Source organism: Phycodurus eques, chromosome 15 (assembly GCF_024500275.1).
Source record: "Phycodurus eques isolate BA_2022a chromosome 15, UOR_Pequ_1.1, whole genome shotgun sequence".
Lineage (NCBI taxonomy): Eukaryota > Metazoa > Chordata > Actinopteri > Syngnathiformes > Syngnathidae > Phycodurus > Phycodurus eques.
This window is the reverse complement of record NC_084539.1, coordinates 20,343,026-20,370,350: the sequence shown is the minus strand read 5'-3', so window position 1 is coordinate 20,370,350 and position 27,325 is coordinate 20,343,026. Positions and strand designations below refer to the sequence as shown.

At 47.1% G+C, this 27,325-nt stretch overlaps 1 protein-coding gene across 3 annotated transcripts; it reads right to left on the bottom strand.

The window, feature by feature from the left end:
- Nucleotides 1–1,611: 1,611 nt before the first annotated feature.
- Nucleotides 1,612–26,973, bottom strand: pik3r1 (phosphoinositide-3-kinase, regulatory subunit 1 (alpha)). 3 transcript variants are annotated; one of them, XM_061697535.1, is made up of 15 exons: nt 26,739–26,973; nt 24,725–25,288; nt 16,268–16,360; nt 16,061–16,135; nt 15,204–15,335; nt 13,641–13,842; nt 13,397–13,479; nt 6,193–6,394; nt 5,916–6,096; nt 5,722–5,847; nt 5,499–5,641; nt 5,014–5,190; nt 4,615–4,689; nt 4,350–4,520; nt 1,612–4,252 (listed from the first exon to the last, which is right to left on the bottom strand). In XM_061697535.1, exons 2-15 carry the CDS (start codon nt 25,068–25,070, stop codon nt 4,063–4,065), a joined length of 2,196 nt encoding a protein of 731 aa, XP_061553519.1. In that variant the 5' UTR covers nt 25,071–25,288; nt 26,739–26,973; the 3' UTR covers nt 1,612–4,062. The 3 variants fall into 3 exon arrangements, with proteins under 3 accessions (XP_061553519.1, XP_061553520.1, XP_061553522.1); XM_061697536.1 differs by lacking the exons at nt 13,397–13,479; nt 13,641–13,842; nt 15,204–15,335; ... (2 more) ...; nt 24,725–25,288; nt 26,739–26,973 and adding an exon at nt 10,373–10,715; XM_061697538.1 differs by lacking the exons at nt 13,397–13,479; nt 13,641–13,842; nt 15,204–15,335; ... (2 more) ...; nt 24,725–25,288; nt 26,739–26,973 and adding an exon at nt 8,258–9,405.
- Between the last annotated feature and the right edge of the window lie 352 nt (nt 26,974–27,325).

Sequence of the window (27,325 nt, the reverse complement as noted above, 5' to 3'; positions counted from 1 at the left end):
CTAAAAGAAAATAAATTACAAAATATTTCTCAATTTTGTACAAATATAAAAATATTCATCCAAAGCCACACAAATATTGTATTCGAAAAATATTAATACAAAAATTTAATATTACAAAAAATATATTTAAAAAAACACACACACCATTTTTGGGACAAAATAGACAAAATAATACTGCATAATTATTGGAAAAACCCTAACCGTGTTTGGGAAAAGGTGGTGAATATCAGTTAGAGAATACACAAAGAATAAATCTGAGGAATAAATAAATAAATATATATATATATAAAAATACCACAAATATTAGACAAACCTTAATGTTATCAATCCCTCTATTTTCTGAACTGCTTATCCCCACTAGGGTTGCGGGCATGTTGGTGTCTAACACAGCTGACTCTGGGCGAGAGACGGGGTACGCCCTGAACTGGTCGCCGGGCCAATCGCAGGGCACACATAGACAAACAACAATTTGCACTCTCATTCACACCTCTGGACAATTTTGAGTCTTCAGTCAACGTTCCATGCATATTTTGGGATGTGAGAGGAAACCGGAGTGCCCGGAGAAGACCCACGCAGGCACGGGGAGAACACGCAAAGACTACACAGGCGGGGCCGGGATTTGAACCCCCAACCTCAGAACTGTGAGGCAGATGTGCTAACTAGTTGCCCACCGTGTCGTTTCCTTAATGTTATTTTGAGCTAATTTAAAAACTTGATTTGATAACAATATCCAATTCCAATTTCAACTGGACATTTTGTTAAAAAAAAAAAAAAAAAAAAATGAATACAAAGAATAATCAATCCATCCCTAGAAATGCGAGCTGATATGTGAGTGAGAAATCAAGTGAACTTTGCCTGCTAATTCTGGCCGTGGTTTGGTGTTTTTTCCCTGCGAGAGGTTGCTGGCTATTTCTGTGAATCATTAAGCAAGACCTGAAACGGCCGCTCCCTCCCGCTATCTGGCCCGCTCGCCGATAAGCCGTCCGAACTTCCTGCCGTACCTTTTTTTTTTTCCCTCTGTTTTTTTGCTTCCCTAAGCCCGGCCTCTAATCGCTCGGCGAACAATGTAGCGGCCTCCAGATGTGCCCAATGAACCCAGGAAAACCTCCCCTTAAAGCCAGACGTCACTTAAAACACGACGACAAAGCGTCTTTTTGCAAAGTTTCATGTACAGTAGTGGTACCACGACTTATAAGTAAACTTATTTACGAGTTTTTAATGTCATGTAGTTGTCAAACTCTTCTTTGTATATTCTGTGGTCTGGTGGCCAAGGCATACAAGCTACAATGAGCAACACAATGCCAATTGAATTATCAGGATGCACAAACTGTTTAATTCTTTACATTCTATTAAACTATATTAATGTATGTTTTTATTAAGTACTATGGTTTTTTTGGGGGGGGGGGCTAGAACAGATTAATGGCATTTCCATTCACTTAAATGAAAGATTATTTGGGATACAACTGTTTTGAGTTACAAGCATGGTTAAGGAAGTAATTAAACTCAGACGTCAAGGCAAAATTACAAACATACTAGACAAAAAAAATATTGTTTTGACTCATCTGATTCAAGATGATTGGTCCCGTTGCAATAAGGACACCAAGGTTTTCATAAAAAGAAAGGGTTTTATTTATTTTTTTTAAGAGCCCAATACAGGTTTGAAGCAACACTGGTAAACCATCGTCAATCAACCAAACATATCCAATAGTCGTACAAAGCCAAAGAGGGAAAAAAAACCAAAAGAATGGTGCATGATGCTGAGGAAACTTAAAAAAAAAAAAAACCCCAAAAAATAAAAATCATCATCAAATATCATAAAACAAAGACGTCAGCAGCTTGTTTAAAAAGGTGAAACAAAATGTCACATGACACATCTAGTAGCCTTGAGTTTTTTTCGTGGACAAAAACTTTTTTTAAACAAAATAATTGTACACTCGCTACAGTGAGCGATGACATTCTCACATTGCGCGCGTCTTTTACAGTTCGCTCGTTGGTTAGCAGTGATTCTCCCAACTACCGTGTAGCGTGTCATGGGAAAGGATCCGATCGCTAAATGATCCAATTTCAATGAATTTGGCCGAAATGTTTCTATTTACTACAAATAATGTAACATTTATTTATGCTAGCGGTGTATAGTGGCCGACAGAACAATTCAATGTGCTTCCAGTAGGTGGCGGAAGTTACATTTAACCTGTGCAGCCACCTGTTGCCATTGATACAACAGAACAATAGCTTTGCTTTCAATTTACCCAAATTTCACACTAAGTAAATTGAGACAAAAATCATCATTATTTCAGCATATAATATATATATATATATATATATATATACACACATTTATTTTTTTTGTGGCGAACAAGACATTTTCCTTACGTAAAACACTATTTGCAAAAAGTTAAGGATACTGGGCTTTTTGTACAAGTTGCTTTTCTCTAACAAAGAAGTGAACGTCAAAATTCATTTCCAAGGATGTAAACGTGTGCCTTTCTGTGACTCCTCCAGTCTCGATATGTTTCAACCTGCGACTGACACCGTCACAATCTTGCCACTGCGCCGAGTGGACTTCCTTGGAAACAAACATTAAAAATGCCCCGGAATATCCCGAACTTTTTGTTAGTAGTGTATGTCTTTGGCTCACTGGGGAAACACTAATAATAACGTTAGCGTGAAATGAGGTGAAATGAGCGAATCCACCCGGTGTCCATATTTCATTTTCTGATACAGAAAAATACTAAAGTGAATCATGGATGTTAATCTTGAATAGCCACTCTTCTCTCGTGTGTGTGTGTGTGTGGGGGGGGGGGGGGGGGGGGGGGCGTATATATTTCTATGTATGTATATATATATATATATATATATATATATACACATATATATATATTTGTTATATGAAAATAAATCTATACTGTTCCGTGCCAACTGCTTTTCTGAGTGAAGCAGCCTTGACCAGTCTGAAGGTTCTGCCTGAGAACGGGAGCAGTTAGAAGCCACGGAGGACGAATAAAATATTTTTCCTCCTCTCCATCGTTAAAGTGAGTTTTAATAAAGTTGGACTACTATTATTATTATTCTTAAAAAAAAAAAATTATATATTGACGGTAGGTTGGCATTTGTACATTTAAATACCCTTGTGGCTATTTACACAAGCTTATTTCGTGCTTTGCAACAGAGTGTGGACAAACAATTGCATAGCAGATCAGAAACTAAAAGAAAAATCAGGAACTTTTTTTGTTTTTTCTTCCATTTTTTTTTTTTTTTTTTTTTTTACTTTGGTGCACTTGGTTCATAGTTTCACTGATTCCTCCTGCAAGAGTCCATAGGACTCACCCAAAAGGAACAAAAAAAAAAAAAAAAACCTTAAAAAGTGCCATTTATGCTACATTGATCAGCTGATCCACGTCTGCTATTTGACAGCTCATACCAGCGAGTACCTCCACACGCGCGCGCGCACGCACAACACTCTTTTCATCGTGAGTCAATGAGTTTTGGTCAACATGGACAATTTCTCACTCACTCTCATACACACGCAGTCCCAAAATCACTCACACACACTCAATCTTGGGCACTCGCTCTCTCACACAAATACTCTCAAAGCCTCTCTTGCATACTTACTCTCATAAACTCAAACACTCTCAAACATGCTCTCTCACAAACACACAGAAAAACAGTCTCTCATTTACTCTTTCGCCCTTACTCTCGCACACGCACACACACACACACACACACACACACACACACACGCCCTCACACTTCACCTCTCACTAACACTCTCTTTCGCACACACTGTCGCAACCCAAAAGACACACGAAAAAGGGGGGAGTTGAGTTCCATCGCGGCGGGTAAAGCGTCAGAGAGTCCGCAAGCACCGTTTAGGAAAAGGCCTCAGTGTCCTCGGGCAGGGGGTCCCGGGGGGACGCACGCAAACGCTCAAAAGAAGATCAAATGTACATTCAAACTCGTCAGGCAGTCACTGAAAACGCTTCAGGCGTCCTTTTCGTAGTTTCCCCCCTCGCCTGCGTCCGTGAGGCCTCCTCGTAGCACCTCGGCCCCCCCGCCCCCGCCTCACCGCCTCTGCTGAGCGTAGACGGGGTAGGCGAGCGTCACATTCAAAGAGTCGTTGTGCTGCACCAGAGACGTGTGCTGGTAGTGGAGGACCAGTTCTTTCAGGGAGCCGTACAGGTTGTACGGCTCGGCGAAACCGAAGCCCGACGGCGTCTTGTTGATGACGCAGTGCTTCACCTCGCCGTCCACGCTGCCAGGGGAGACAATGAGATTGATCAGATTAATTTCGTGTCATCTCCAGTGAAAAAAAAAACAAACGGTGCTTTCTTCTTCTTCAGGCTACGTACACGACGCTGCAGGCGTAGCATCCCGCCTTGCTGCTCTCCCGCACCAGGAATGTTCCGTCTCGCTTGCCCTGGAGGAGCGCCTCGGCCTGCAGCCGGTTGATGTTGCCCAGCTTCCAGGAGCGCTCGTCGTGATGGGGCAGGTCTTCGTCGTCGTCCACCATCGAGTATTGACTGTGAGGGGGCGGGGGGGAAAAGGATGCGCACGTTAGCATTGTTGTCGGCGGCGGGGCTAGCGGGATTGTTTTAGCGAAATGTTGACACTTACTCTTCGGTGGTGTCGTTCTTGATTCCCAGCCACTCGTTGAGCTTCTTCTGCCGGACGCCCTTCTGCGTCAACCACCTGCAAGGCCACACACAGCCAACACTTGCATGTTACACACAACAGAAATTCAAAACGTAACTAACTAAAATAGTTTGACAGTGAACACTTCTAGAAGATTAAATCCGAGAGTACTGAAAAGTTAAATAGACCTGAAATGCACTGGATTTCAAAAAATCTTTAAGCCACTGTAACATTTGTGCAATGAATTCTGTGATTCTTTTGGGTACCATGAGAGGGAGCCCTCGTACCGACCGAACTTGAGAACCACCGCTACGGACCGTTTCACACCGCTTGTAAACAACAGGCACCGGAATATTTCTGAGTGGCAGAAAGTCTATTTACATGAGGTACTGGTCTCGGGTCTTGCGCAGCTGGATGAGGTCCGGCTTGATGCTGTTCATGCGCTTGTCGATCTCGCGGTAGTCGGCCGCCTGCTTCTTCAGGTCCTCCTCCAGGCGGCTCTTGCTGTCGACGATTTCGCTGATCCTGGACTTGAGCTTCTCGTAGTTGCCCATGATCCTGAAAGCACAGCTAGATTTAATCCATAAATCATTTTCTTTCCCCATCAGTGACTTCTAATGCCGAACGGAGAGGTGCGTTTGGAATTTTCTAGACTGACAGTAAGATTTGAAAACCTCTTGTTTGACTCACAGGAAGCCAGCGTAAAGATTTTGATGTTGTCCAGTTTGTTGGTGCCAAGTAAGAACTCGAGAAGGAGTGAGTGTCAAGTGAGAAACTTCACACCCTGCTCCCTGAGTCCAACTCAGAGGCCGGGAAATTCGCGGGTGGATGCTAATGCTAACGGGTTCAAGGAGAGGCCGGTTTACCTCTGGATCTCCTTGTCGTTGCCCTCCCTCCTGAACTTCTCGATGTACTCCTTGCTGTAGCGCTCCTGCGTTTGACACTGCTCCTCGAAGATCTTGATGGTTTCGTTGAACGCCTCGATGGCGGTCCTCTTCATTTGGATTTCCTGAAAGAGGGCGAGGACGCGTTCAGCGGAACGCCTGCGCATCTATGAATCGATCAACGCCAACTGGCCCGTCCGCGTACCTGCGAGGTTCTGGTGTACTCCTCATACAGACGGTCGTACTCCTTGTTCTTCTCCTGGTACTGCTGGTGGTACTCGCACAGCTTCCTGCCCACGGCTTCGATGTTGTCCTCTTTCACTACCTGATCCTGAGAGAGGAGCGCACGCCGTCAAGCTTCACGTCGCCGCGTGCGATGTTAGCGGTGCGCTGACGTACCTGCTGGTGCTTGGAGACCGGGTAGAGCAGCTTGACGTCCAGCTTGGGGTTGTACTGCGCCAGCGACTCGTTGCGGTAGTGGTTGATGAGCTCCACCACGGAGCTGAAGGTGAGCGGGTCCGAGAAGCCGTACTTGCCGTCGCGGTGAAATATTTTGATGAGCTTGTTGTTGCCGCCTTTCCTGCGAAGCGCCAAAAAAAAAACAAAAAAAAAAAAACAGATGATCACGACAAGCCACCAAACGATAGTGGAAACCTCCAAGGAAGGAGGAGCTTACCTCAGCGTCAGCGTGTAGTCGCCGTGCATCTTCGTGGACGCGTCGCGCACCAAAAATGTACCGTCCGCCGTGTCCCGCAGCTTCTCGTTGACCTCCTCGCGGGAGATGTCTCCCCAGTACCATTCGGCGTCCTGCAGCGCCATGCTGTTGTTCTGAACGTTGTTAGTGACGGGGGCGGGCTTGGGCGGCTTCGGAGGTAGAGCTGAAGAGGGCGACACGGGCGCTAAGCGTCAAGAAAGTTGCCGTGTACGCAAACCGAAACATTGTTTCCCGATGAAATTTTTCATAATTTGAATGTTTTAGGCTCGGAAGTGTTTATTTTTCCACGAATAAAATTGTAGCATAGACTCAGAATATGAAAAAAGGAACACTAAGCGAAAACACACTTTATTATGAAGAAATTGTGTTTGCTAGCAAATGACTTCACACGTCTCGTTCGCCTTTTGGAAACAGAGGCGTATCGCAACTTCTACATTTATCCACACCAAAAATACGGTAGTGACGGACGGAGAAGGAACAAAACCGAGGACATTGCGTAATTCTCGCTTTCATCTGCGAGGAGACGAGGCGGCAAGAAGACGTAGCGCCGCCGTACATTGTGTGAAAAGCAAAGCGGCAATGTCTCGTCCGCAAACGCATTCAAACAGTTTTCGTAAACAAGGGGGACGCTCGTCAAGAAGGTTTTGATGTGTAAAAAGCAGACATTTATCTACGGAATGGCGGAAGTTACATAAAAGTGCGTGCGGGGTCGTCGGATTAGAACAGAGTTGACGCAAGTGCATTTGTACGCCAGCCAGAGTGGGCCGGAGTCTTTCACTAACGCAGTAGTGAAGGCATCATTCCTGTAAATATTTGGATGAAAAAGACTCGTAGGCCATAAATATAAACGAAACAAATGAAAAAACAGTAAGTACGCCGTACGGTGCGAATTTCCGGTGCCACGTCGTCTTTTGCTGCCGCCAGTTTACTTCGCTGCGGTTTGTAACCTGGAAAGCTCGCATGTCAGGTGCGCTGGTAAACAGAGGACTTTGTCTCATGTACAAGGCACTGAGAAATGTATACTACTCCGACCGTGTTCCAATCCAGGTGGAGCAACTGGCAAGTAACTTCAGGAGTTTTTTTTGGGAGTGGGGGCTGGGGGGGACGACGACGACGACTGTGTAGGAAGAACAAGCGAAAAACGGTAAGAAGAAAACGTTGCCCTGCCGCATTGTGTCATTGGGACCCGGTGTCCGTTTGGTGGCTTCCGATCCGTACAAATGAGTCGTTAATCTGCCGGGGCACCACCAATGCACGTCTTCCATTGATCGCAAGACCTCGCCACCCCCCTCACACCCGCCCCACCCCACCGCAGACGGCGAGGCGCGATGGACGAGGCACGGGGCAAAAATGTCGATTCATGAGAATGAATTCCATTGAGAAAAGCTGCCAATGAATCCACAAAGCCGTTCATGCTTTCACGGGCAGAACATTCCGGACCCGCGTCTCATTTTCGGAGCGCGTGGTGCACGCGCACGGCTTTCAGGCGACAGCTGGCGAGCGCGCGACAGAGATGGCGTGCGAGCCGTCGGAACATTGCCAATATAAATCATCTTAAACCTGCGACGGTGCCCCTCGCGCGTTGACAGTTTCACGGGCGGCGCTTAAGGTAGCGCGCTATTTTTAAGCCGCCTTTGCGGTGGGAGGGAGGGGGGCTTCCTGCTACTAACTGCACGCCACTTTTGCATATTGTACTCCGTTAAAATGCACTCCTTTCATTCTCTAGCGCCTCTCCCAGGCACGGACCGGTCACAAATCAATTTGGCACCGCCATCACGCAACTTCGACATATCGCACGGCTGTTTATCCGTTTTCGTCCGCCCGCCGGACCGGTTGCCAGTCAATCAGACGCACAAACATTCACATTCAGAGTCCAACTCATTCCCGTCCCAACACATTACAACGCAGAAGCCTTTGAGTGTGAGGCAAACCACATGCGGCAACATGTCAACATGTCTCCATGGAAGGGGGGAAAAAAAGAAATCCATGAAAGAGATCCTGCTCAGTAACGCGTTACATCACTCACCGCAGCCAATCAGGCGGGAGCTGTGTCACCGGGCGCTCCGGCATCTTTCATTTCCCGGCGGCGATGAAGTCATCCCAAAAGCCCCTCCCTGTCTTCCCCCTTCGCTTTGATTCGCAACCCAAAAGCACTCGAGAGGATCATTAAATGACTCCTAAAATGTTCCGGGCGTCGCGCGGTGAAGAGACCTCGCGTGCGTCCGCCGCATCCACGTCCTCTGCCTGCCTCGCGCTCTTCCTCCCTCCTCATCCTCGCGGCTCACTCGGCCCCTCCCCTCCGCGCCGCGGCCCGCGCACAAAGCCGAGCTAGCTGCGCCGCGGCGACGCACGTCCGCGCGGCGCGCTCAAATCCGATCCCCCGCCCGCACAGGGCTCCGAAATACGCTCCTAATCCCGCGGCGTGACACGGGTAACCGCCTCCGTTTCCTGAGCGCCGCTAAAATAGACGCCGCTTCTTGGAAAGGTGGAACGGCTCAAGCGGAATGCAGTCCGGTCGTGAAAGCCGAGCGTGGCGCGCTGAGATAAGCGTCTGGAAATGTGCCCCGTGTTGAGGCCCGAGACGAGCAAATCTGCGGGATTTGGGACGTTCAAACTCGACCGTTTGAATTTGGACGTTCATTCCTCCAGGGATTGTGTCACTTTGTGTTTCATTTGACTGAATGGTGGCGTTATCGATTATAAACACTGAAAGACGCAACTTTTCGGAGGATCGACAGTCACATTAAGCAAACGCACGATTATCATTAACGGATATGGCAACATCGCCAAAGGATTGTTTGAAATAAAAGCATTTAGGTAAAACCGTTTCGTTATGGGACCGTGTCACTTTGCACCATACTCAACAAAAGGATGAGGGCATTATCTGTCCCACGTAAACACGGAAAAGCAACTTTCTCGTTTAGGAATGCGGCAAAGTCATTTTTGCTCCGGGCCACATTGGCGTGAAACCATACAAATATTTCGTTCCCTGGATTAACTAGTTTTGAAATCAGAAGTCAAGGAAAATAGTTTGTTCATGATTTGCTTTCGCAGGCCAAATAAAAGGATGCGGTGGGCCGGATTTGGCCACCGGGCCTTGAGTTTGACAGCCTGTGTTGTAAATGACAAATGAACATAGAATTGATTCCTTCATGTCAACTGATGTTTTAAACTGGAAGATAAAAAAATATGTATATATATATATATATATATATATATATATATATATATATATATATTTTTTTTTTTTTTTTTTTTTTTTTTTTAAATGGCGGGATATCCAGTCCCACATAAAGACTGAAAGATGCAACTTTCTGAAGGAGGTGCGTTGCATTCATGAGCGTCAGAACACGGAGATGTTGCAAGTGACCCGATACAAAAATCTGCTGTTTGACTTTGTAAATAAACAGAAAAATGAGCGCCAACACTGTCATTTTGGTTCCGCAAACCTTTAGGAATGGATTCCGATTAAGGGGGAAAAAAATACAAAATAACAGCAGTGTTGTCGTTCCCGTGGAAACGTAGAAAAGCGCATTTTTGGGAAGAATTTACGCATGTTCACCCACGCATGTCGGAATGCAGGGTGGCTGCCAGATAAATTACGATATCGTTCGACTTTTGCAACGAACATAGAAACGCGCAGGTCGAACTGTCGTTTTCGGAAAGCAAAATCTCAGTTTTTGAAAGCGCGCTGAATAAAAACGGAAAAGAAAAAAAAAAAAGTGTTACATGATTTTACGAAAGCATAAGATTTGCGCATGCGGCGCTACGCCACATTCACTCACTAATTACGAAACGCATGTTCGCTGCGTGTCGATCGAGACGGCGAACAAAGCGATTCTCGATTGAGGAGAGTCGGTGTTACGAGCGCAGTTTTCAGACATTTTGGCAGCTGTGTCTTAGTGATTGGTTGTAAACACGTCATCATCAAAAACAAACCAAAAAAAACAACAACAATTGTGATTTAAGAATCACTACTAAACTTGAGCTATTGTCTTGTTGAGTTTAATTCTGACTATTCGTCAACCTGTTAAGTTTGTACGTCGTGAAAAGTGCTGCGTCGTTTGTGTTATTAATTATGATTACAATTGCAGCCCACAAGCACCGATCGCCAATTTCCCAACGTTACAAGTAGACTTACGTTGCACGTTGTGCATGTTTCTCTTGTTGGCGTCTTTGCCTTTCTTTTTTTAAAGTCACATTAAATCCAAGTTGAGAGCCTGGGCTCTTGGAGCACAGCGTAGCTTTCCATGTGCTTCCTCGCGGCTGGAATCCGGCTAATCCGTTATGTGCGAGGGCGGGTGCAGCGTGCCTAACGTTGCCACGCTAATGATTAGCCGCCGTCGCTGCGCTCTCTCTCTCTTTCTTCATCCCTGCCTTCTCTCTCTCTCTCGCTCGCTCGCTCTCGCTCGCTCGCTCTCTCTCTCCTGTGTGTTTGGAGACGAGGAGGCAGCTTATGATTAACTTGCAAACTTTCAAATATTTGCTGAGCTGGACACTTTTGAGGGGCAGGGGTCCGGGGGGTGGGGGCAAAGGGAGGCGGCCGGGGCCGAACAAGAGGCGCTCTGTGGCAGCTCGGCTTTCCAGCCAACCAAATCTAAGTGGACCTTTTGTCGCTCGCTTAAAATAGACGGCCGGTCGCCGGGAGGAGGCACGCACGCATACACGCGCGCGCACACGCAGGCCTTTCACTTAAAAAGGTGCAATATGCGCGTGTGCGCGTCTAACGCTCCCTGAGCACCTGAGTCCACTCCCGCTGCTTTATGCGTGCGTCATTGAACGCGAGGGTCCCCGGACTTTGATCCAATTAAAAGAGCTCTCGGTCGCAAAATACGGCCACCGGGAGCGGACGAGACGGCGTCACTGCGATGTCACGATAAACACGACTCCCAACACGTTTGGAGATGTTCGGCTTTCAGGATTCGTCTCAATTGCGCTGGAAAGTCCGCGTCCAACTGTTCCAACGACGTCCACTTCTATGCCTTTCTGGGTGTCATTTTTTAAGGAAGCGTAGCGGTAGGCTTATCTGGCTCGCATTTCGGAGGTTCGGGGTTCGAATCCCGGCTCATTTGCGTAGCTTCTCTCTGGGTATTCCGGCTTCCTCCCACATTCCACAAGCGTGCAATTTCGGTCCAGTGAAGATTCCAAAGTGTCCGTAATAACGTGCCAATGCTTGTTGGTGCGTTTGTGCCTTGTGATTGGCTGGTGACCAATCCAGGGTGTATTGCTGCCTCTCACCCAAAATCAGCTACGGCGAATGGATGTCAAAAATAGCCCAGTTGTTTCGAGATGGTAGAATTCTGTTATTTTTAACAATCACAAAGGCCTTTATTTTGGAAAATAAAAGGCTTCCCGCACTCTGCTGTCCACAAAGTAACGCCGCTATAAATGGAAAAAAAAAAAAAAAAAAAACATCTTTGAAGATGGGGAAAGTACGCTGCGTAACAAAAATAAGGCGACACGAACAGGAAACTGCAGAGTCTTCGTTGCAACAGATGATTAATGTGTTCCAAGCGCGCTCTCTTTAATGTGGCAAGCAGTCCATTTTCTCTCCCACATGGGCTCCCACTGAGTTGTATTCTATTGAAACGCATTCCGTACGAACGCTCGCTGAATGCATTTGCCCGATGACGGATTATGCACTAAATTGTGTTTGATTTTTTTGCAGCATCTTCTTTGCCCTTTGGTGAATTATTGAAGACATTATAAGCTACTTGAGGTCGTGACTACAAAGAGACATTTCTTTCGTCTCAAAAACATAATTCGGGTGTTCTCTGTAGATCGGAGCGGAACGCCAACATGAAAGATGCGAGCGGCGGCGAATTGGCCAAAATGACCATAAAATGGCCGCTTCAAATCTAAATGGGAGGACATTTGGGAAACGCTTTCTTGAGAAGTTTTTGGTGGGTTTACATGTGACAGACAAGACTGCCAAATGTCATGTTGGTAAGTGAAACTGGAAAACATACAAATAAAAATCTTCGGCAAAATGAGTGTAAAAGGATCGCTTCAAACCAAAATGGCTGACTTCCTACGCGTCTTTTTGGACATGGCTTCTTGAGACGTTTTTTTTCTGGGTCGTGAATGTCACATTTCAACATTGGCATGTAGAAACGAAAACAACAAAATTCCTTTGACCTTTCAAGCCACCCGTCTGTCTCGTCGTGTACGTGCTTCAGATTTCGTCGCCTTCGTTTTAGGACCGACGGAAATGGCCAAAAGGAGCGTAAAATGGCAGCTTCAAACCAGACTGCGTCTTCCTGAGAAGCAATTTTAAGAGGGCTCCAATAGCACCCCCCGATCTACACGTGCACCCCCCTCGGCCAACTTTCCTTCCGTCGTCCGTCCCAAAAGTGCTCCTGCGGCTGAGAGCGGGCCGCGCGCACGGAGAAGCATCAAAGTACGAACGGGCCGAGCAGGTCGTAAAACGTCAACGGCGGCGCTTCTAACGAACGCTGTAAAAGCAACACGAGCGCACACAACAGACAGGAAACCAGACTGGAGACCACCGCAGTGCCAAGACACGGAACATGCAAACCGCGTTTTGTCATTACGGTTCGTTTTCTAGTTTTGCAACGCGCGCGCGCGCGCGCCACCTGTTGCTTGACTTTGTTCTCTGCTCACGCACGACGTCTTCAAGACGCTTTGTCGAGCAAAACTATTCCCGTGCTGCCCTACTTTTCGCAGCAGACCTGCCGCCTGCTCGGGAAACGTGGCATCTGTAAAGCTGGAGTTTAAAGTTAGTCGGTTAAGCGCAAAACTGTTCGTAATCTGGCCAGATTTTGACCGAACACACTTGCCTACACAGCAGATATGGCGTCTGTAAAGCCAAAGTTTGAAGTCAGAATTTGATGATGTACAATGAAGCTCCAAGGTTTTCAGATTTGGACAGAAAACTACAGAAAACATGGCATCTGTAAAGCTGACGTTTATAGACTCTGAACATTGTCCAGAAATTATCATAAAATGGCTCAAATTGAACACAAAGTAGAAAGCATGGCATCTGTAAAGCTGACATTTACAACAGATTTACAGTTAAACTCAAAAGTTTTTCATCTTCCTGCCAAATTGAGGAGTTAATTTCATTTGCAGTTGAATTCATCTCCGCCGCAATGTTCAGCTTTACAGATGCCACGCCTGCTCGCGCGGTCGGAGGGGAAAGTACCTGGAGCGGCCTGACTTTCAGTCCGTTCGCTGGCCACCAGAACTTCGATGATCCTGACGTGGGCATCCAGGCTGGGCTCACAGCTGCACAAAGAGAAGATGAGGAGAAAGAAAGAACGCTAGTTAAAGTACGTTAAATTGGATAGCAAGGCTATCGAATAAACGCTCCAATGGCTTTTCATACTAAATCCCAGGACTCTGTGTATTTGTGTGTCCCACGGTTCCCGACGGCCCCCCTCCCCCACCTGGTGCTCTGCTGCCTGAAGAAGACTGGGCTGAAGATTTCGCCCAGCGCTCGGGCGCTCAGCAGGTTCTTGGTGGCGCTCTGGCAGACGCGGGCCAAGTGGCGCAGGACGCGCTGAAGGGCCAGCCAGTACTGAGGCGGCAGGGCGGGGCCGCTGGCGATGCGGCGCAGCTGCTGGGCGCACTCGTCAGGATTGGACACCTCTGAGCGGAGGAGGAAGCACACACACACACACACAAAAAAAAAAAAGGCGTGAGAACATTGCAAGAGAAGTTGCGGAATGGAACAAAATGAGCGCATGCAAGAGATGACACGGTTGACAGATAGTGCAAGGTACACTGGCGGGTGATTGGCTGCCTGCGAGAGGCTTGTTTAGTCCCCACCAACCGCACGTATCCTGTTTCTGGCCACGTGACAGCCTGTGAAGTAACGCGGACGATTTTTCACAGAAATACGATCGCAATCATTCACTCATTCCAACACTAGTAACTATACAGGGAATTTTATATCGTGGAATACAGTGAAGCTTTTTTTTTTTTTTTCTTCTTTTTTTTTTTAAACGTATCCTCTGTTATACGCTGAAGCACTCACTAATTATGTGCTCTATTTTTGTCATTTTGTGGCATCTTGGTGCCAAGGAACTATGTTTAGGTCAGTTGAGGAGTTTCATTTCATTCGCTTAACAGGGTCATTTTTAACTTACTGTCAGATCATCATTAAAAAAAAAAACCCAACGTGCTCACTAAAACGTGTGTAGATTCTTCGTCACGCAGGTCATGGAGATCCGCAAAGGTCGAATCCAGGCAGCCGGACTCTCGTTCACGCAATTTGTTTTCCGAAAACGTTAAAAAATGACGTGGGCAATTATGCTAATAATTAGGCTAAAAATGTAGACAAATCTGTGCTTTGGCGCCATCTTGGTGTCAAGGGACAACGTTGAAGTCAGTTGAGGATTTTCAGTTCGACAAAAGTAGTGCTTTGTCACCATTTTGTAGCATCCTGCTGTCAAGGAACAATGTTCAAGTGAGTTGAGGATTTTCAGTTCGACTATAGTAGTGCTTTGCCACTATTTTGTGGCAGCTTGGTGCCAAGGACGATGTTGAAGCGACTTGAAGAGTTTAGACAGAAGTATTCAAATGAAATATAGTTTTTGAACACGACTAAGCGGTGCCGTTATTACTGTCGCATACTTACAACACACTGAATCAATGTCAACATTATAATTGTTGTAAGCTGAGCATATTTAACAAAATGAATACAAACAAAGCATTTTCTGACCATCTGCGTTGGAATGTTTTGCTTCAATGTTTTCAAGCAGCAAGTCATGGACTTCTCTCGTGCCAAGAATCAAAGAATATCACGGAAACGGCACAATTCACAACAATGATCACAGCCAGAGTTGTTTATTCAAAGCGTAGAGAAAATTAAACAGGTTAGAAACGTGTCTGGAAATCAAAGTGCGCCAGGGTGGTCTCGCGGTTTGCGCTGCGAGTACTCAATGTTCAGTACACTGGTACATGAGGTCACCTCTTCTGTCGAGAAAGGAACGGAAACGGAATCTTACCTTTGGCGGCGTGCACTAGCTGAGCGTACACTGCGGGCGGGACGATGGGCTGAGGGAGGTCCTGAAGGTACCGGCGCACGCCGTCGCACAGGGCGGGAAGCTCCATCCGGTCCAGGTCCGCAGACGAGGGATCTGAAAACACGGCGCATTTACAAGAAGGCTACGAACCGCGATGTTTTCTCTCACAGACATAAAGGCAGTTGAAAGGTCGACCTGCCAATTTCCCGGCTTCAGAACTAGTACCTGAGGCTGGGATTGGGACATGAAGTTTAAGACATGACAATGACTTTAGAAGCCAGAAGAAGCGGCAAAGAAAGTCCAGTAGCAGTCATTGTTTCCACAGAGCGGAGAGAATACACAGTATGCCTGCGGATTTTGTTGTAGGACCCGTTTGCAGGTGCTCTGTGTCTGGTAAGGTTAGAAGCAGAGTAACAGCTATGCTCATTTCCGTTGGCCCATCTATGGCATTTTGCATTATACGTCAGCATTAAGCAAACAGACTTTCGTTAGAGGAAATTACATGGTTTGGTTGAACATTTTCAGTTGTTAACATTCAAAGTTTGATTCGCTTTTGTTTTATGTGTCAGTTTTACAGTAGCGACAAAGAAACAGCTTGAAGCAGACACACGCTTTGCCTCTCAATAGTGAGAACTGCGACTAATGAATACTTTAGAAAGTGTTTCTTAAGAGTTTAAAAGTGTTAAAAGCTTGTGAAGTTTTTTTTTTTTTTTTTTAAATGGTCTCTCTGTGTCACACATTTTAACCTATTGCGGGTGGATTTGGAACGTATCCCCCGCGATAAACAAGGGGTTCACAGGAATCGTAATGGCTTTTAGCATTGTGTCAAATCTACTTACCAGACTCAAAATATTGTCGGACTTCATGGCCACCCCCTGCAGTAAAGGTCCGGTACAACGTGGGGTTCTCCAGACCTTAAACAAAAGAAAAAGATGAGAGCGAGAGAAAAAAAAAAAAGAGGCAGGACACTCGGTTCATTGAGGAGTCTATTGTCTCCCAGCTTGTTTAGATAATTAGAATAAGTACATGTCGGCGCAAAAACTTACCTTTCTTCTCGATGGCCTCGAGGAGACGGGCCAGGTGGGGCGGGGCCGTCTCGGGAAGGGAAAACTGCTCCGTCAGGTCCAGCAGCCACAAGCCTGCGAGTAACAACATTAAAAAGTGGTGAAGATTTGATAAGAAATAGTCAAGTGGGGAAACTAAGTCGGGCGACGAATGTTCCGCGCGGTGCAATTTCATCTTTATCTCACATTGCGTCGACCATCACTGACGGCGAACCGGCCAATAGGAAGGTGCGCCCGAGACTCGCTGACCACACCCCTTTGCGTTGAAAGCAACTATGTGTCGGCACACATCGAAATATCTGATTGCGCAAAACTGCGACGGCAATGTGAACGTGCACTTCCGAAGACGTTCAGACGGGGGGAAAAAAAATGATTTTGAAAAAATCATTTCAAAGAAACGTGCCAATTTGCCTGGAAGGCGCTGTGAAAGGTCTTCACGTTTGACACGGTATGAGGCTGCAAACATGGCTTAAACAGTGGAGAACACACTTTAGCAGACAAGGCTCAAGTGAAGACAATGCCACAAACCTTGGAATGTTAGGCATGAATTGCTACACGACTATTTTCACCAAAGGGAGAAACATTCGCCTGGAGGCAAAAATGTTATTCTCTACGACTTCAAAGGTCGTGTGTGTAATAGCGACATGGCATTCAGTACACTTTGCGCTAGCGGCGCGCAGTGATTTTTAGCCAGCAATTTAGTAAAACGGCACTTTGGTAGACAGCTGCGCTGCTGAAATGAAGAAGAAGAAAAAAAAAATAAATAAATAAAAAAAAGAATAAATAAGCGAGTTCTGAAGTGCGGTTAAGAGCGACGCACAGGAAGCGCTGCGCTCTGCTTACAAGCTGGCAGGAAGTTGAAAAAGTTGAAAAAAAAAAAAACGTCCCCCCCAAAAAAAGGTGAGCATTTACAAGAGTGTGAGGCGCTGGGCAAATACGTACGCTGTGATGTGAGGCAAGCCGGGGCCACAGGTTTTTTTCTTCTTCCATTTACACCTTTAGTACCAGGTGTGGACATGAAAGCGCTGACTGTTTGCGCTTGCAAAAAAAAAAAAAAAAAAAAAAAAAGGCCAACAAACTATGAATGGAAGTCTTTCTTGAAACCATATTTTGCTTTTCAAAATAAACGCCCCCCCCCCCTTCCTTTTTAAATCGGGCAATTAAACGCACGCCTTTCTAGCACCGACGCACGTGTTCAATCGGGCAAATAATGAAGCACTTCATCCAAAGCCACTTCCTCTTTGGCCGCCATGTTGCGTGTGAAGAAAGCTCCTTGTGACCGCACTCAAACACTCCAAAGTGCATGTAGCACAAGTGCTCATCTGGAAGACATTAAGGGGGTGAAGGGGTCGGGGGGATTATTCTCAGAAGCAGTGAACTTTGAGACAGAATGCCAAAAGTTACTCTAAATAGACATGCGGACACTGTGTGCTGCCATCACAAACTTTTTTTCCCCCCTTGAGCAGATATCCAACACGGATGGCAGCTTTTTCTCAGAAACTAATTCACAAGCTGGAGTTATATTTGTACCCCCCTTCCTCCCCCTTCCTCCTCCTTTCCAGCCATAAAAATGACTGCAATATCTGAGCTCGCCTTACTGGAGATAACGTTTCGGACAAAGCGAGGCCTTTGCCGCAGTCTCGTGTGAATCATTGACGCTGCGCGACGCCATCCGGTAGACGAGCGTCCCCGGCATCAAGCGGTTGTCGCGAGACGGGCCCGAGATTGAGTTGCTTCGCGCTACCGCAGAAGGGCGGGGTCCTTCTGGCGCAACTGAAATGCGAGTGTTCGGACAAGGCGCGGTAAATACGCAGCGATGCGTTTGTGGCCCGACGTGCACAAGCCTGCAGCTATCGACTATTTTTAGAATCGAGGAGTCTATCGTATTTCCCATCGATTCATCGGATAAACATTTATTTCGCAATATTAAACACAATTAACGGGAATTTGAGGCGAGGGTATAACCTTTATCCACTCTGCGTCGCCATCCTCGCGCTCTACTGTTGTACCTGTGACTAAGTGTTTACATTTTTAAAAGGCAGGGCCTGGTCTGGTGAGTGACATGCGTGTCAGCGAATGAGAGTGTAGAGTTGGCTGGCTGTTCTGTGAGTTGAGTGACTTGAGAAAAAAATGTCAATTATTAGCAGGCTAAATTAAATTAGCCACATTACTTTTTGACTGCCACTCATCCGAAGACACTGTAACTTCCACTAACAACCCGGGCTCAATTGAGCTCCTCCTCAACAGACAAAGCTTGTCTCTCAGTCGAGATGTATCACTTCAACGTAGTTCCTTGATGCTAATGTACTACTTTCCTTTTAAACAACGCTTTGTTTGGCACCATCTTACCGCATTTTACATCTACGCTTATGCTGTTGATGATGATGTGAATATGCGGGGTATTATGCACTCCCAAGATTGGAAATTCATGGCTTGACTTGTACCCCCCATCATTCTGTATCCCGTACATATAGCACAACCACATGGGCTTCGGGGTGCGGCGCGACAGGGGCTTTCCGTCCAAGACAAGTACGCTCAGACAGATCGCAAGGTCAACGCGTCTGCGGATAATTTAGGACCTTGAAAAAAAATGCATTTAAACAGGAGCTCCAATACTGGAAGCTGTCTCTATGGAAAGCGGCTAAAGAGGGCACGGGGGCCCCCCCGGACGAGTCCGTGCAGGCCCGCGGGCCGAGGGCGGCCGTGCGCAGCTGGCGCTGTGGCGCCGGTGGGGGGTGGTTAACGCCATGTCTGAACCGGGCGAACTGCAGACTGTGTGGGCAAGACTGGGCCGGACGCTAAACATAGCGCGCGCTTGGGATAAATATAGAGGGGCTACTCAAGTGACCGCCGTTTTCGGGTTATAATGTTTCTTCTCGTCTGGGGAGGCGAGGCGGCGACAAGGGCTGAACAGCGAAGCTCACGTGGCGGAAAGAGAAGTGGATCACTTGTGGAACATGCAACAGGAAAGCAAGCTGAAGATTCAGATGCAGCGCGCTCGTTAGGCATTCGGCACCGCGGTCACGCGCCGAGGAGTGGCAACAGCTCACCCTGCGGGCTGAAGCGGGCGCTGCGAGCGAGCGTCAGCCAATGAGAGGACTGTTGCCGGATGGCTGGACAATCTGCGTGCGAATGCTTTCAAAATGCTCGCGTCCAGGTTCGCTCAGGTCACACAGCGCCGCACAGCACATTTAAAGAGAGCCTTCAGTATTTCACATTCCTGTCAAAGTGACTGGAGCGCTTCCAAAATGTGCCCTGCGGCTATTTAATTCAAAGTGTTCGCAAACAAAAAACGTGGAGAAACGTACGCCCCCACCCCACACCCTTGAGCTCTTGCAAACGGCGTGTCATGCGCTGGCCTGAACAAACAAACCATTTTCATGTCTTCTCCGGGGCCTTGACTCGACTTAACCCTTTGGAGGCCGCGCATAAAAGCGACGATCAAATGGGAGTCGCGGATGGCGCAGCTCGCCAGCTCCACGAGGCTTTTTGCGAGGTTTTAGGGAGTTGCCGCGCTTTGAGCGTTACCAGATGTGCGAGCGCGCGATAGGCCGGCCGTGCGCGCTGTGTGGATACGTGGAAGGAAAGCCGTTTAATAGCCTTGATATTCAGCTCAAGACCCATGTACGAGTACACTCTTTTTTCCATAAGTGTACAACAATCCACCGCACTAGTAGAACGACTCGGAGAACGATTCTCTTACTAGTAGCGCTTTTCCACTGCTGCACGCCAATAGTGTATGACATTTCTGTAGGACAACTACTAGTGAAGTGCTAAATGTTAACTTATACATTTTGTCACAAGTAGTACTAGTAGCACGCAGCGTTGCGTCACTAGTAACATGTAGCTGCCCTACTAGTATGCCAAAGCTGTCCTACTAGTATGGACAAAGAGTATATTAGTACATGCACCTTAACCTGGATGTAGAATAAATGCTCGAGCAACTTTTCCATATGCTGTACGCGTGCTCTGTAGTTAAAAGGCGTGCCGCTCCAGCGGCCCGACAGCCAATGATGGATGTCGCCAGAGCGGTTATGTAAGGCCACGCCCCCACGCACGTGTGGCGCTCGCCGTCGTCTCCTCGCTAAGTTGGCACCTCTCGCCTCTGTCGGCCTGCCCGCTCTCCGCCAAAGAAGCTTTGCGCCGCGCCATCCGCGAATGCGACGCGGCCCACTCCGGTGTCTTTGTGCAGATAGCGTTGAACCGCTGACGAAGCTCTTTGCCGATGGTCGGTCGCACTTTGACCCCGCGGTCAACAAGTCTGTCTACGGGGACGGTTTGAGCAATGTTTGTCTACACTGCCTTGCTTTCCCACCGACGAGTATCTGGTTGCGCCCGAGAACACGGTGAGAAAAGGAATCAGTAACTAACTGGATTGTACACAAACAGGGAAAAGATGTTTTTGTATTTTCTGGAGGATCCTTCGGACAGCACGCGGCGCTTGTTTGGGAAAACCAACGCTAACGCCTCCTTTCAGCACGCAGTGAATCAGAACAATCCATTTTGTTCATGAGCGCCTTAATAGCAAATCAAGGAAACTGTACAAAGTGCAACAACGGCTGTTTTCTGTGGCCGTGTTCGGAATCACGCGCTAACCAAGTTATAATCAACAGTAAACAGTGAGGGGGTGGACAATGAGTGAATGAGTCCGCCCGCAGCCAATGTAAACCGTCCCAGAATATCCGATCTCTTTGCGGAGATACCAGTTTCAGTTGTACGGTAGGTACACTTTGCTTGTATAGGGCGGAGCTTAACACGGAGCCCTCCGTTGATTGGTCAACAAAGACTGCTCACTTCCGTATTACAATGGAAGATAAGCACGAGTGTGTAAGAACAACAACAACAACAACAACAACAAAAAACCACGACAGATGGATGCCACGGTGCGTTTTTGTTTGTTGTTTTGTTCATCGGCTCGTTTGCGTAGCGTGCCGCGGATGAGCCGTTCCGCGGCCCACGGAGCTGTACCGATTAGCGGAAATGCGGTTTCAGACGGGGACAAAAAAATATATCAAGAAAATCCAGGATCAGATGAGCACTAATACACTTGACTGGAATTGTCTCATTAAAATTCAGGCATTAGTCACGAAGGAAAACATTTGAATAAAAGTTAGTTTCTGAAGAATTCCGCTAACAAAACGCGAACCAAAACAAAAGCTCATTGGCAGAGGTAATCAGGTGAGCAGTTCTCAGGCTCAGCGTGCGACTGTTTATTGTTACAGCTAAATTGTTACAACAAAGCTTCAAAGTCGCCTCAGCGTGCAGTCTGCCGCCAAAGAAGAACATTCCGGAGGCTCACCACATCACACAGGCGGCTGCGTTACGCAAACTTTCGGCGCGGCCAATCCAGCGGATTTAGTAATCTGGGCTAAATCCTTCCCCGGCCAGTTAAAAGCTTTCCGACGCAAACCAGAATCGGGACAACGGAACCCTCATTGCGGAGCGGCAGATGTCCGCCACGGTCTCGATGTGGAAGCTCAAAACCTTTTTTTTTTTTTTGTCTCCGCGAGGTCACGTCAGCCGGTGCGGCATCAGATGTTCGCCCCCACCCCCCTCGCAAGAAACGCAGCCCGCAGCGGTTTATCTCAAACGTGCGTTGACATGTTTTGTAGCGATAAGTTACACTCCAACAGCTGCATTCCACGGGCCAACGCAAACACGGCCCGGCACAATCCGCGTTCGCCAATCGCGCAGCGACAATTCCGCCATTCGGTAGGAACTTGAAAGGACGACAAGTGCAGCCAGGTCCGCGATGTGCAAGGTGGGTTGCAAAAATGCACATTTTTCTTCGCATCTTAGCTTTTGGTCCACACGCAAAAGTTTTTTATTTATTTTTTTTGTGTTCTTGCAAACATCTTTGGATGGAAACTGAATTTAATGAACTTTAAACACCAATACATTTCATGTGATCTCACAGAACCATTTGTTATCAAACAACTTTTATACGCAATACATTTTAATTGAATCAATTTTTAAGTGCAGCCCCCCCCCCCCTTATATTCATTTACATTTAATAACATTGAACAATGTACAACCCCAATTCCAATGAAGTTGGGACGTTGTGTTAAACATCAATAAACACAGAATACAGTGATTTGCAAATCATGTTGAACCTATATTTAAATTGAATACACATACACAGTTCAAACTGTTCAAAGTTTTTTTGGAACGTGTTGCAGCCATAAAATTCTAAGTTAATGATTATTTGCTAAAAACAAAGAAGTTTATCAGTTTGAACATTAAATATCTTGTCTTTGTAGTGTATTCAATTAAATATAGGTCCAACATGATTTGCAAATCCTCGCATTCTGTGTTTAACACAACGTCCCAACTTCATTGGAATTGGGGTTGTACATAAGAATGACATCAATCATAATGTCCATCTTCTAATTGGCCATAATGCAGCCAATCAAAAGCCTGAATGACTTCTGTTAATCCCCACAGAGGGTCCTCGGTTGCTGACGGAATCCCGTTTCACGGTAGTAACATGCAGTAGTAAATTTCCATTAACCAAGTATTTATCTCGTTTACATTTAATCACAGGAAAGATTTGTGTCAAAAACACTTCTGGGCCATAAGTATGAAACAATCAAATGAAAAATGGTAAGTGTGGTGCTAACTGAGCATGTGTGACATTTTCACTTAGGGTCTACTCACTTTTGTTGCCCGCGGTTTAGACAACGACCGATTTAAACTGTTACACAAGCTGTACACTGTACTTTACCTTGCAGCAAAGCCATGAAAAGATCAAATATTATATAAAATATATCCAAATATACAAAAATGTTACAGGTGTACTCGTGTATGAAGTTTAAACAATTGATGCTGCACGTCAAACGTCACAAGCCGAGAAATGCCACTCACACTAAGTTTTCCAAAAGGAACGAGAAAAACACTTTGTAACTGTCCATGTTGGCGAGTACATGGCCCCGCAGGGGAAGATTTGAGCGGGCCTCCTTCATTGTTTCCCCAGCGAGAGGGGCCCGGGAAAGGGGAACGTCACTTTCGGGGAGCCAAAGAATCAGGCCCAATGGTTTCACGCGGCCTCTTCACATCTGCTGCACTCATGTAGGCCCCCGTGGCCCACTTTTCCCAGCCTCCGCTCACCCGCCGCCCCCCCAGCATCCAACCGGAGTAGCTATCCAAACAGTGGAGGAGAAGGGGGGGGGGGAATAAAAAAAAAAAAAACTTGGTGCCAAGCGATAAATCACAACCCCACCCCAAAAAAAAACAACAAAAAAAAAAGCGAGCCGTGGACCCCATCGTCAAAGCCCTCGTAGCATGAAGGCTCCTCCCAAGCTCCACTTCAGTGTTTATCCTCTGCACACACATTAGCCTTTTAGCTCTGCCGCCCCCCCGGACGGCCGAGGACACTGACGCTTTTCTTCTCTCGGTGCTACGTTCGCTGCAACGCCACTCACGCGCGGTGCGGGTATCGAACGCCGCCCCGCCTGGACGCCGCTGCTGCTGCTGACTGCAAAACCGCAGCAAAGAATTTCACAATCCGCCACAAATGGCTACAGGATAGTTTTGGCCCCTCGCACGGCCAACACGCGAGCGGGCGTTTTACCGGCTTGCTGTGCTGCGTCTTAACGCCCAATGCGGGACGGTGTGGTATGCAAGGCTGCTTGATGTACAAGTACACTCTTTGTCTTCACTACTAAGACAATTATGGGCACTAGTAGAAGGACTTTCTAACGAGTCACATTTTTCCCCCACGACTGCAAGACATTTTTTTTATGCTAGTAGGAAAACTACGTTACTAGCGAGGCAATAATCTGCACTAGTTGACATCTGTGTGATACTAGTACTGCTAGTGAAGCACTGGATGTTAAACAAGAATTTTATGACACTAGGAGTACTTGTAGCAGGCAGTGGTCAACTAGTGTACAGTTTTTGCTCACTAGTAACGCCAAAAAGCCGTATGAGCATTTATTTGGTATTCTTGATATACAGCTTAAGGTCCACGTACTAGTATGCTATTTGCCCTCACTAGTAAAATAAATCAGAGCACTAGTGGAATGATTGTGACTTACTTTTTTTCCCCACTATCGTGTGACATTTCTGCAAACTAGTAGGAAACTGTTTGCATACTGGTTGAACAACAACGTGTTACTAGCGAGACAAAACTGCAAATGGGCATTTTGGCACTACTCGTAGGGTCCAGGTAGCTACAAGTGTGTAAAACATGCCTACTAGTTGTGTTACTAGTGCAGCACAGTATTACTAGTAAGGTTTCATTATGTACTGGTAGAAAAGTTTGTAGTGTCAAAACATTACTGGGACGCAACGGCCCACCATCAGAATGTGAACTTCAACACCCGAGACTCACAGGCCACGCCCCTTTGCGCGGAAAGAGACGCCCGATTCGATGCCATCTAATTATTTGAATGCGGCAACGCGCAACGGCCGCACTTTTTTCTGACCGCGGGGACTCACCTTGCTCCGAGTCGGAGTCGGCCTCGGTCCTGAAGGCGGCCGGGGCGACGGGCAGCGGGCGCAGCGGGCGGGGCTTGGGCGTGGGCGGCGAGATGCGCTTCCTGCCGACGTACTCGACATACGTGCCGGGGAAGTCGCCTTTCTCCTGCGTGGTCTCGTTGAAGCCGGGCAGCCAGCCGATCTCGTCGGGCCTCTGCTCCAGGCCGTCCGTGTAGCAGAGCGCCGCGAGCCCCGCCAGCGCCGCTTTGCTCACCAGCAGCACGTCCCCCACGTGGAGGTCGATGTCCTCCTCGCGCTCCTTCTTGTAGTCGTACAGCGCTCGGTACTGGTAGCCTTCCGCGCTCATGTTGCCCCCCCCCCCAAAAAATGTGCCGTGTTTTCAAAACAACAACAAAATAAAACAAACTGCTCTTATTTTTGTTGGAGACGGGACACGTCTAGCTGGCCTTCATTCTTTCGCACTTGTCGACTCGGTTGGGTGATTTGCAGCTGTGTCTGCGCGTCGCCTCCTCGCAGTGCGCACCCATCAGGGAAATCGAGGCCTTGCGGGGAAGCGATGCGGAGCTGCGGGACAACACGGCGTTTTTATTACAGATGCCGGAAGGAAGAAGAAGCGCGTACAACGCAAGAAACATTCACAAGCAGCTGCAGATACAATTAGCATTAGAAAATTGTCTTAAAAATAAATAAATAAATAATAAAGTTAAGTGTCAAACTAAACATAAAACACAGAATTACACGTTGCGTATTTAAAGCGATCACATAACCTCTGCTAGCTTAATGCTAACATATAATGGGAAATTCCATAAGCACACGGGCTAACAATTAGCATCTACGTGGCGGCGGTGTTACCCTTTAAGCGTCGGCTTTCTGAACAAAAACGGTGCAGCACCACGTGTGCACAGATCATATAACAATACGCACCGGCATATTCTATTTTTTATTCTATGCGAAGAAGAGAGAGGAGCAGAGTCTTCGGGTCCGTATATACTGCCACCGGGTGGCCGAGACCGGCACACAAGAATGAGCGGCACGATGTGCATTGAAGGAGAACGTGTGAGGAAAACTTTTTAATTCTATTTAATTGTGTCATCGCTGTATAATATCATAGAGTGATATTCTTCTCATTTGAAAAAAAACAAAAAAAAACAACATTACAAAATTGTTTTGTTGTGTTTTTTTTTTTGGAATGGATTCAGGCCAATTCACTTCATTTTAATGGGGAAAAGACAATCTGAGATACAAACGTGGTTCATGAACGAATTAATCTTAAAAAGTTGGAACTATATTTTCATTACAATTCGGGATGTTCAACACCACTCCCCCCCAGTATTCACTCTTGAACACTCACCCATATCAAGTACCAATACTACTAGTACTTTTAATATCTACAATTTGGAATGAACGCAATGACACACAAATGTAAACACAGAACTTTTCTCTCTTTCTTTCTTTCTTTCTTTCTTTCTTTCTGACGCAAATGAATATTGCCAGCTGCTGGGAATCGGCAACCTTCACGAATACCGGTATCGACCCGATACCGGTACGTATGGGAACTCGGCCATCACGATTGACATCAAAACACATTTGCACCACAATTGCAAGACCGAATGGCATCATTAAGTAGCGAGTATTCATATAGATAACACGCGCTATCGGTGTCCATTTAGCGCCGGAATATAATTTACGACGGTGGTCGAAAAGGTCCAGTTTAGACGGTGTCCGTCGCGGGTTTTGACGGGTTAAAGTGGGGAGAAAAAAATGAGATGGCTGACGAAATGTTAGCAGCAGTCAAGGGAGAAGGAAGGGGGGGTCGTCCGCTCTTAACAATTACGAGTAGACTTACTTCTATGAATTTTAGTAGACACTTGTCGACTTAAAGTCGCAACCGGATTCAGCTCGCCACTTAAAACTCGAGTCATCGAGCGGAAAGTTCACGTTTTTTAAAGTCGCGTCGAGTGAGGTTGCTATACATTAAGCGGTATGCGCATGCGCAGTAGCGTCCACCACGTACCTTGCGAGCACGAATCCTCTTCGCTCCAAGTCGTCGTCGTCGTCGGCTTTTAGTTTTATTTTTTTTCGCCCAGTTTCCTACATTAGTTCCACTCCGCAAAGTGCTTCAACCAGCGCCGCAAATGGCGTCCCGCTCCCAGCTCGAGTTGACTTGCTTCGCGAATAGTAGGAAGCTCGCGCAGCGGCAACGCGTCGACTGTGTACGGCTGAGTCCCGGACAAACGTTGCCCTGTGCGGCCAAAGCGGAGGAGGGCACGGGCGAGGGGGCGAGTCGATAGCGAGGCTGGCTATTGGCTCCCCCGCCTTGTCCGTCACAATATCGACCAATCGACGCCCACCGCGGCCCCGCCCCTTTTGCCGTCGCGGTCCGGAGCGCGTGCAACCCGAGCCGCCCGTGGAAGTTACGTAACCACGCCAAAGTCCTGCGAGCTTTACGACGTGCTTCTCGCTTCGGCATTTTATCGTGCTCGCGTTTCAGCAGCAACAGAACGCCCAAAAAAAAGTGTTGCGCAATCACGCCGTACATATTCCCGTTCAAGTGTCAATACGTCAAAGGAGAAACTTCAGGGTGGGGTGCGTCTCCAGCGA

Coding starts and splice junctions, on each gene's coding strand:
- pik3r1 (XM_061697535.1), bottom strand. CDS start 25,070: ATGAGCGCGGAAGGCTACCAGTACCGAGCGCTGTACGACTACAAGAAG. Junction 6,097..6,192: donor GACTACACGCTGACGCTGAG/GTAAGCTCCTCC, acceptor GGCGCTTCGCAG/GAAAGGCGGCAACAACAAGC. Junction 4,521..4,614: donor AAGAACGACACCACCGAAGA/GTAAGTGTCAAC, acceptor GCCCCCTCACAG/TCAATACTCGATGGTGGACG.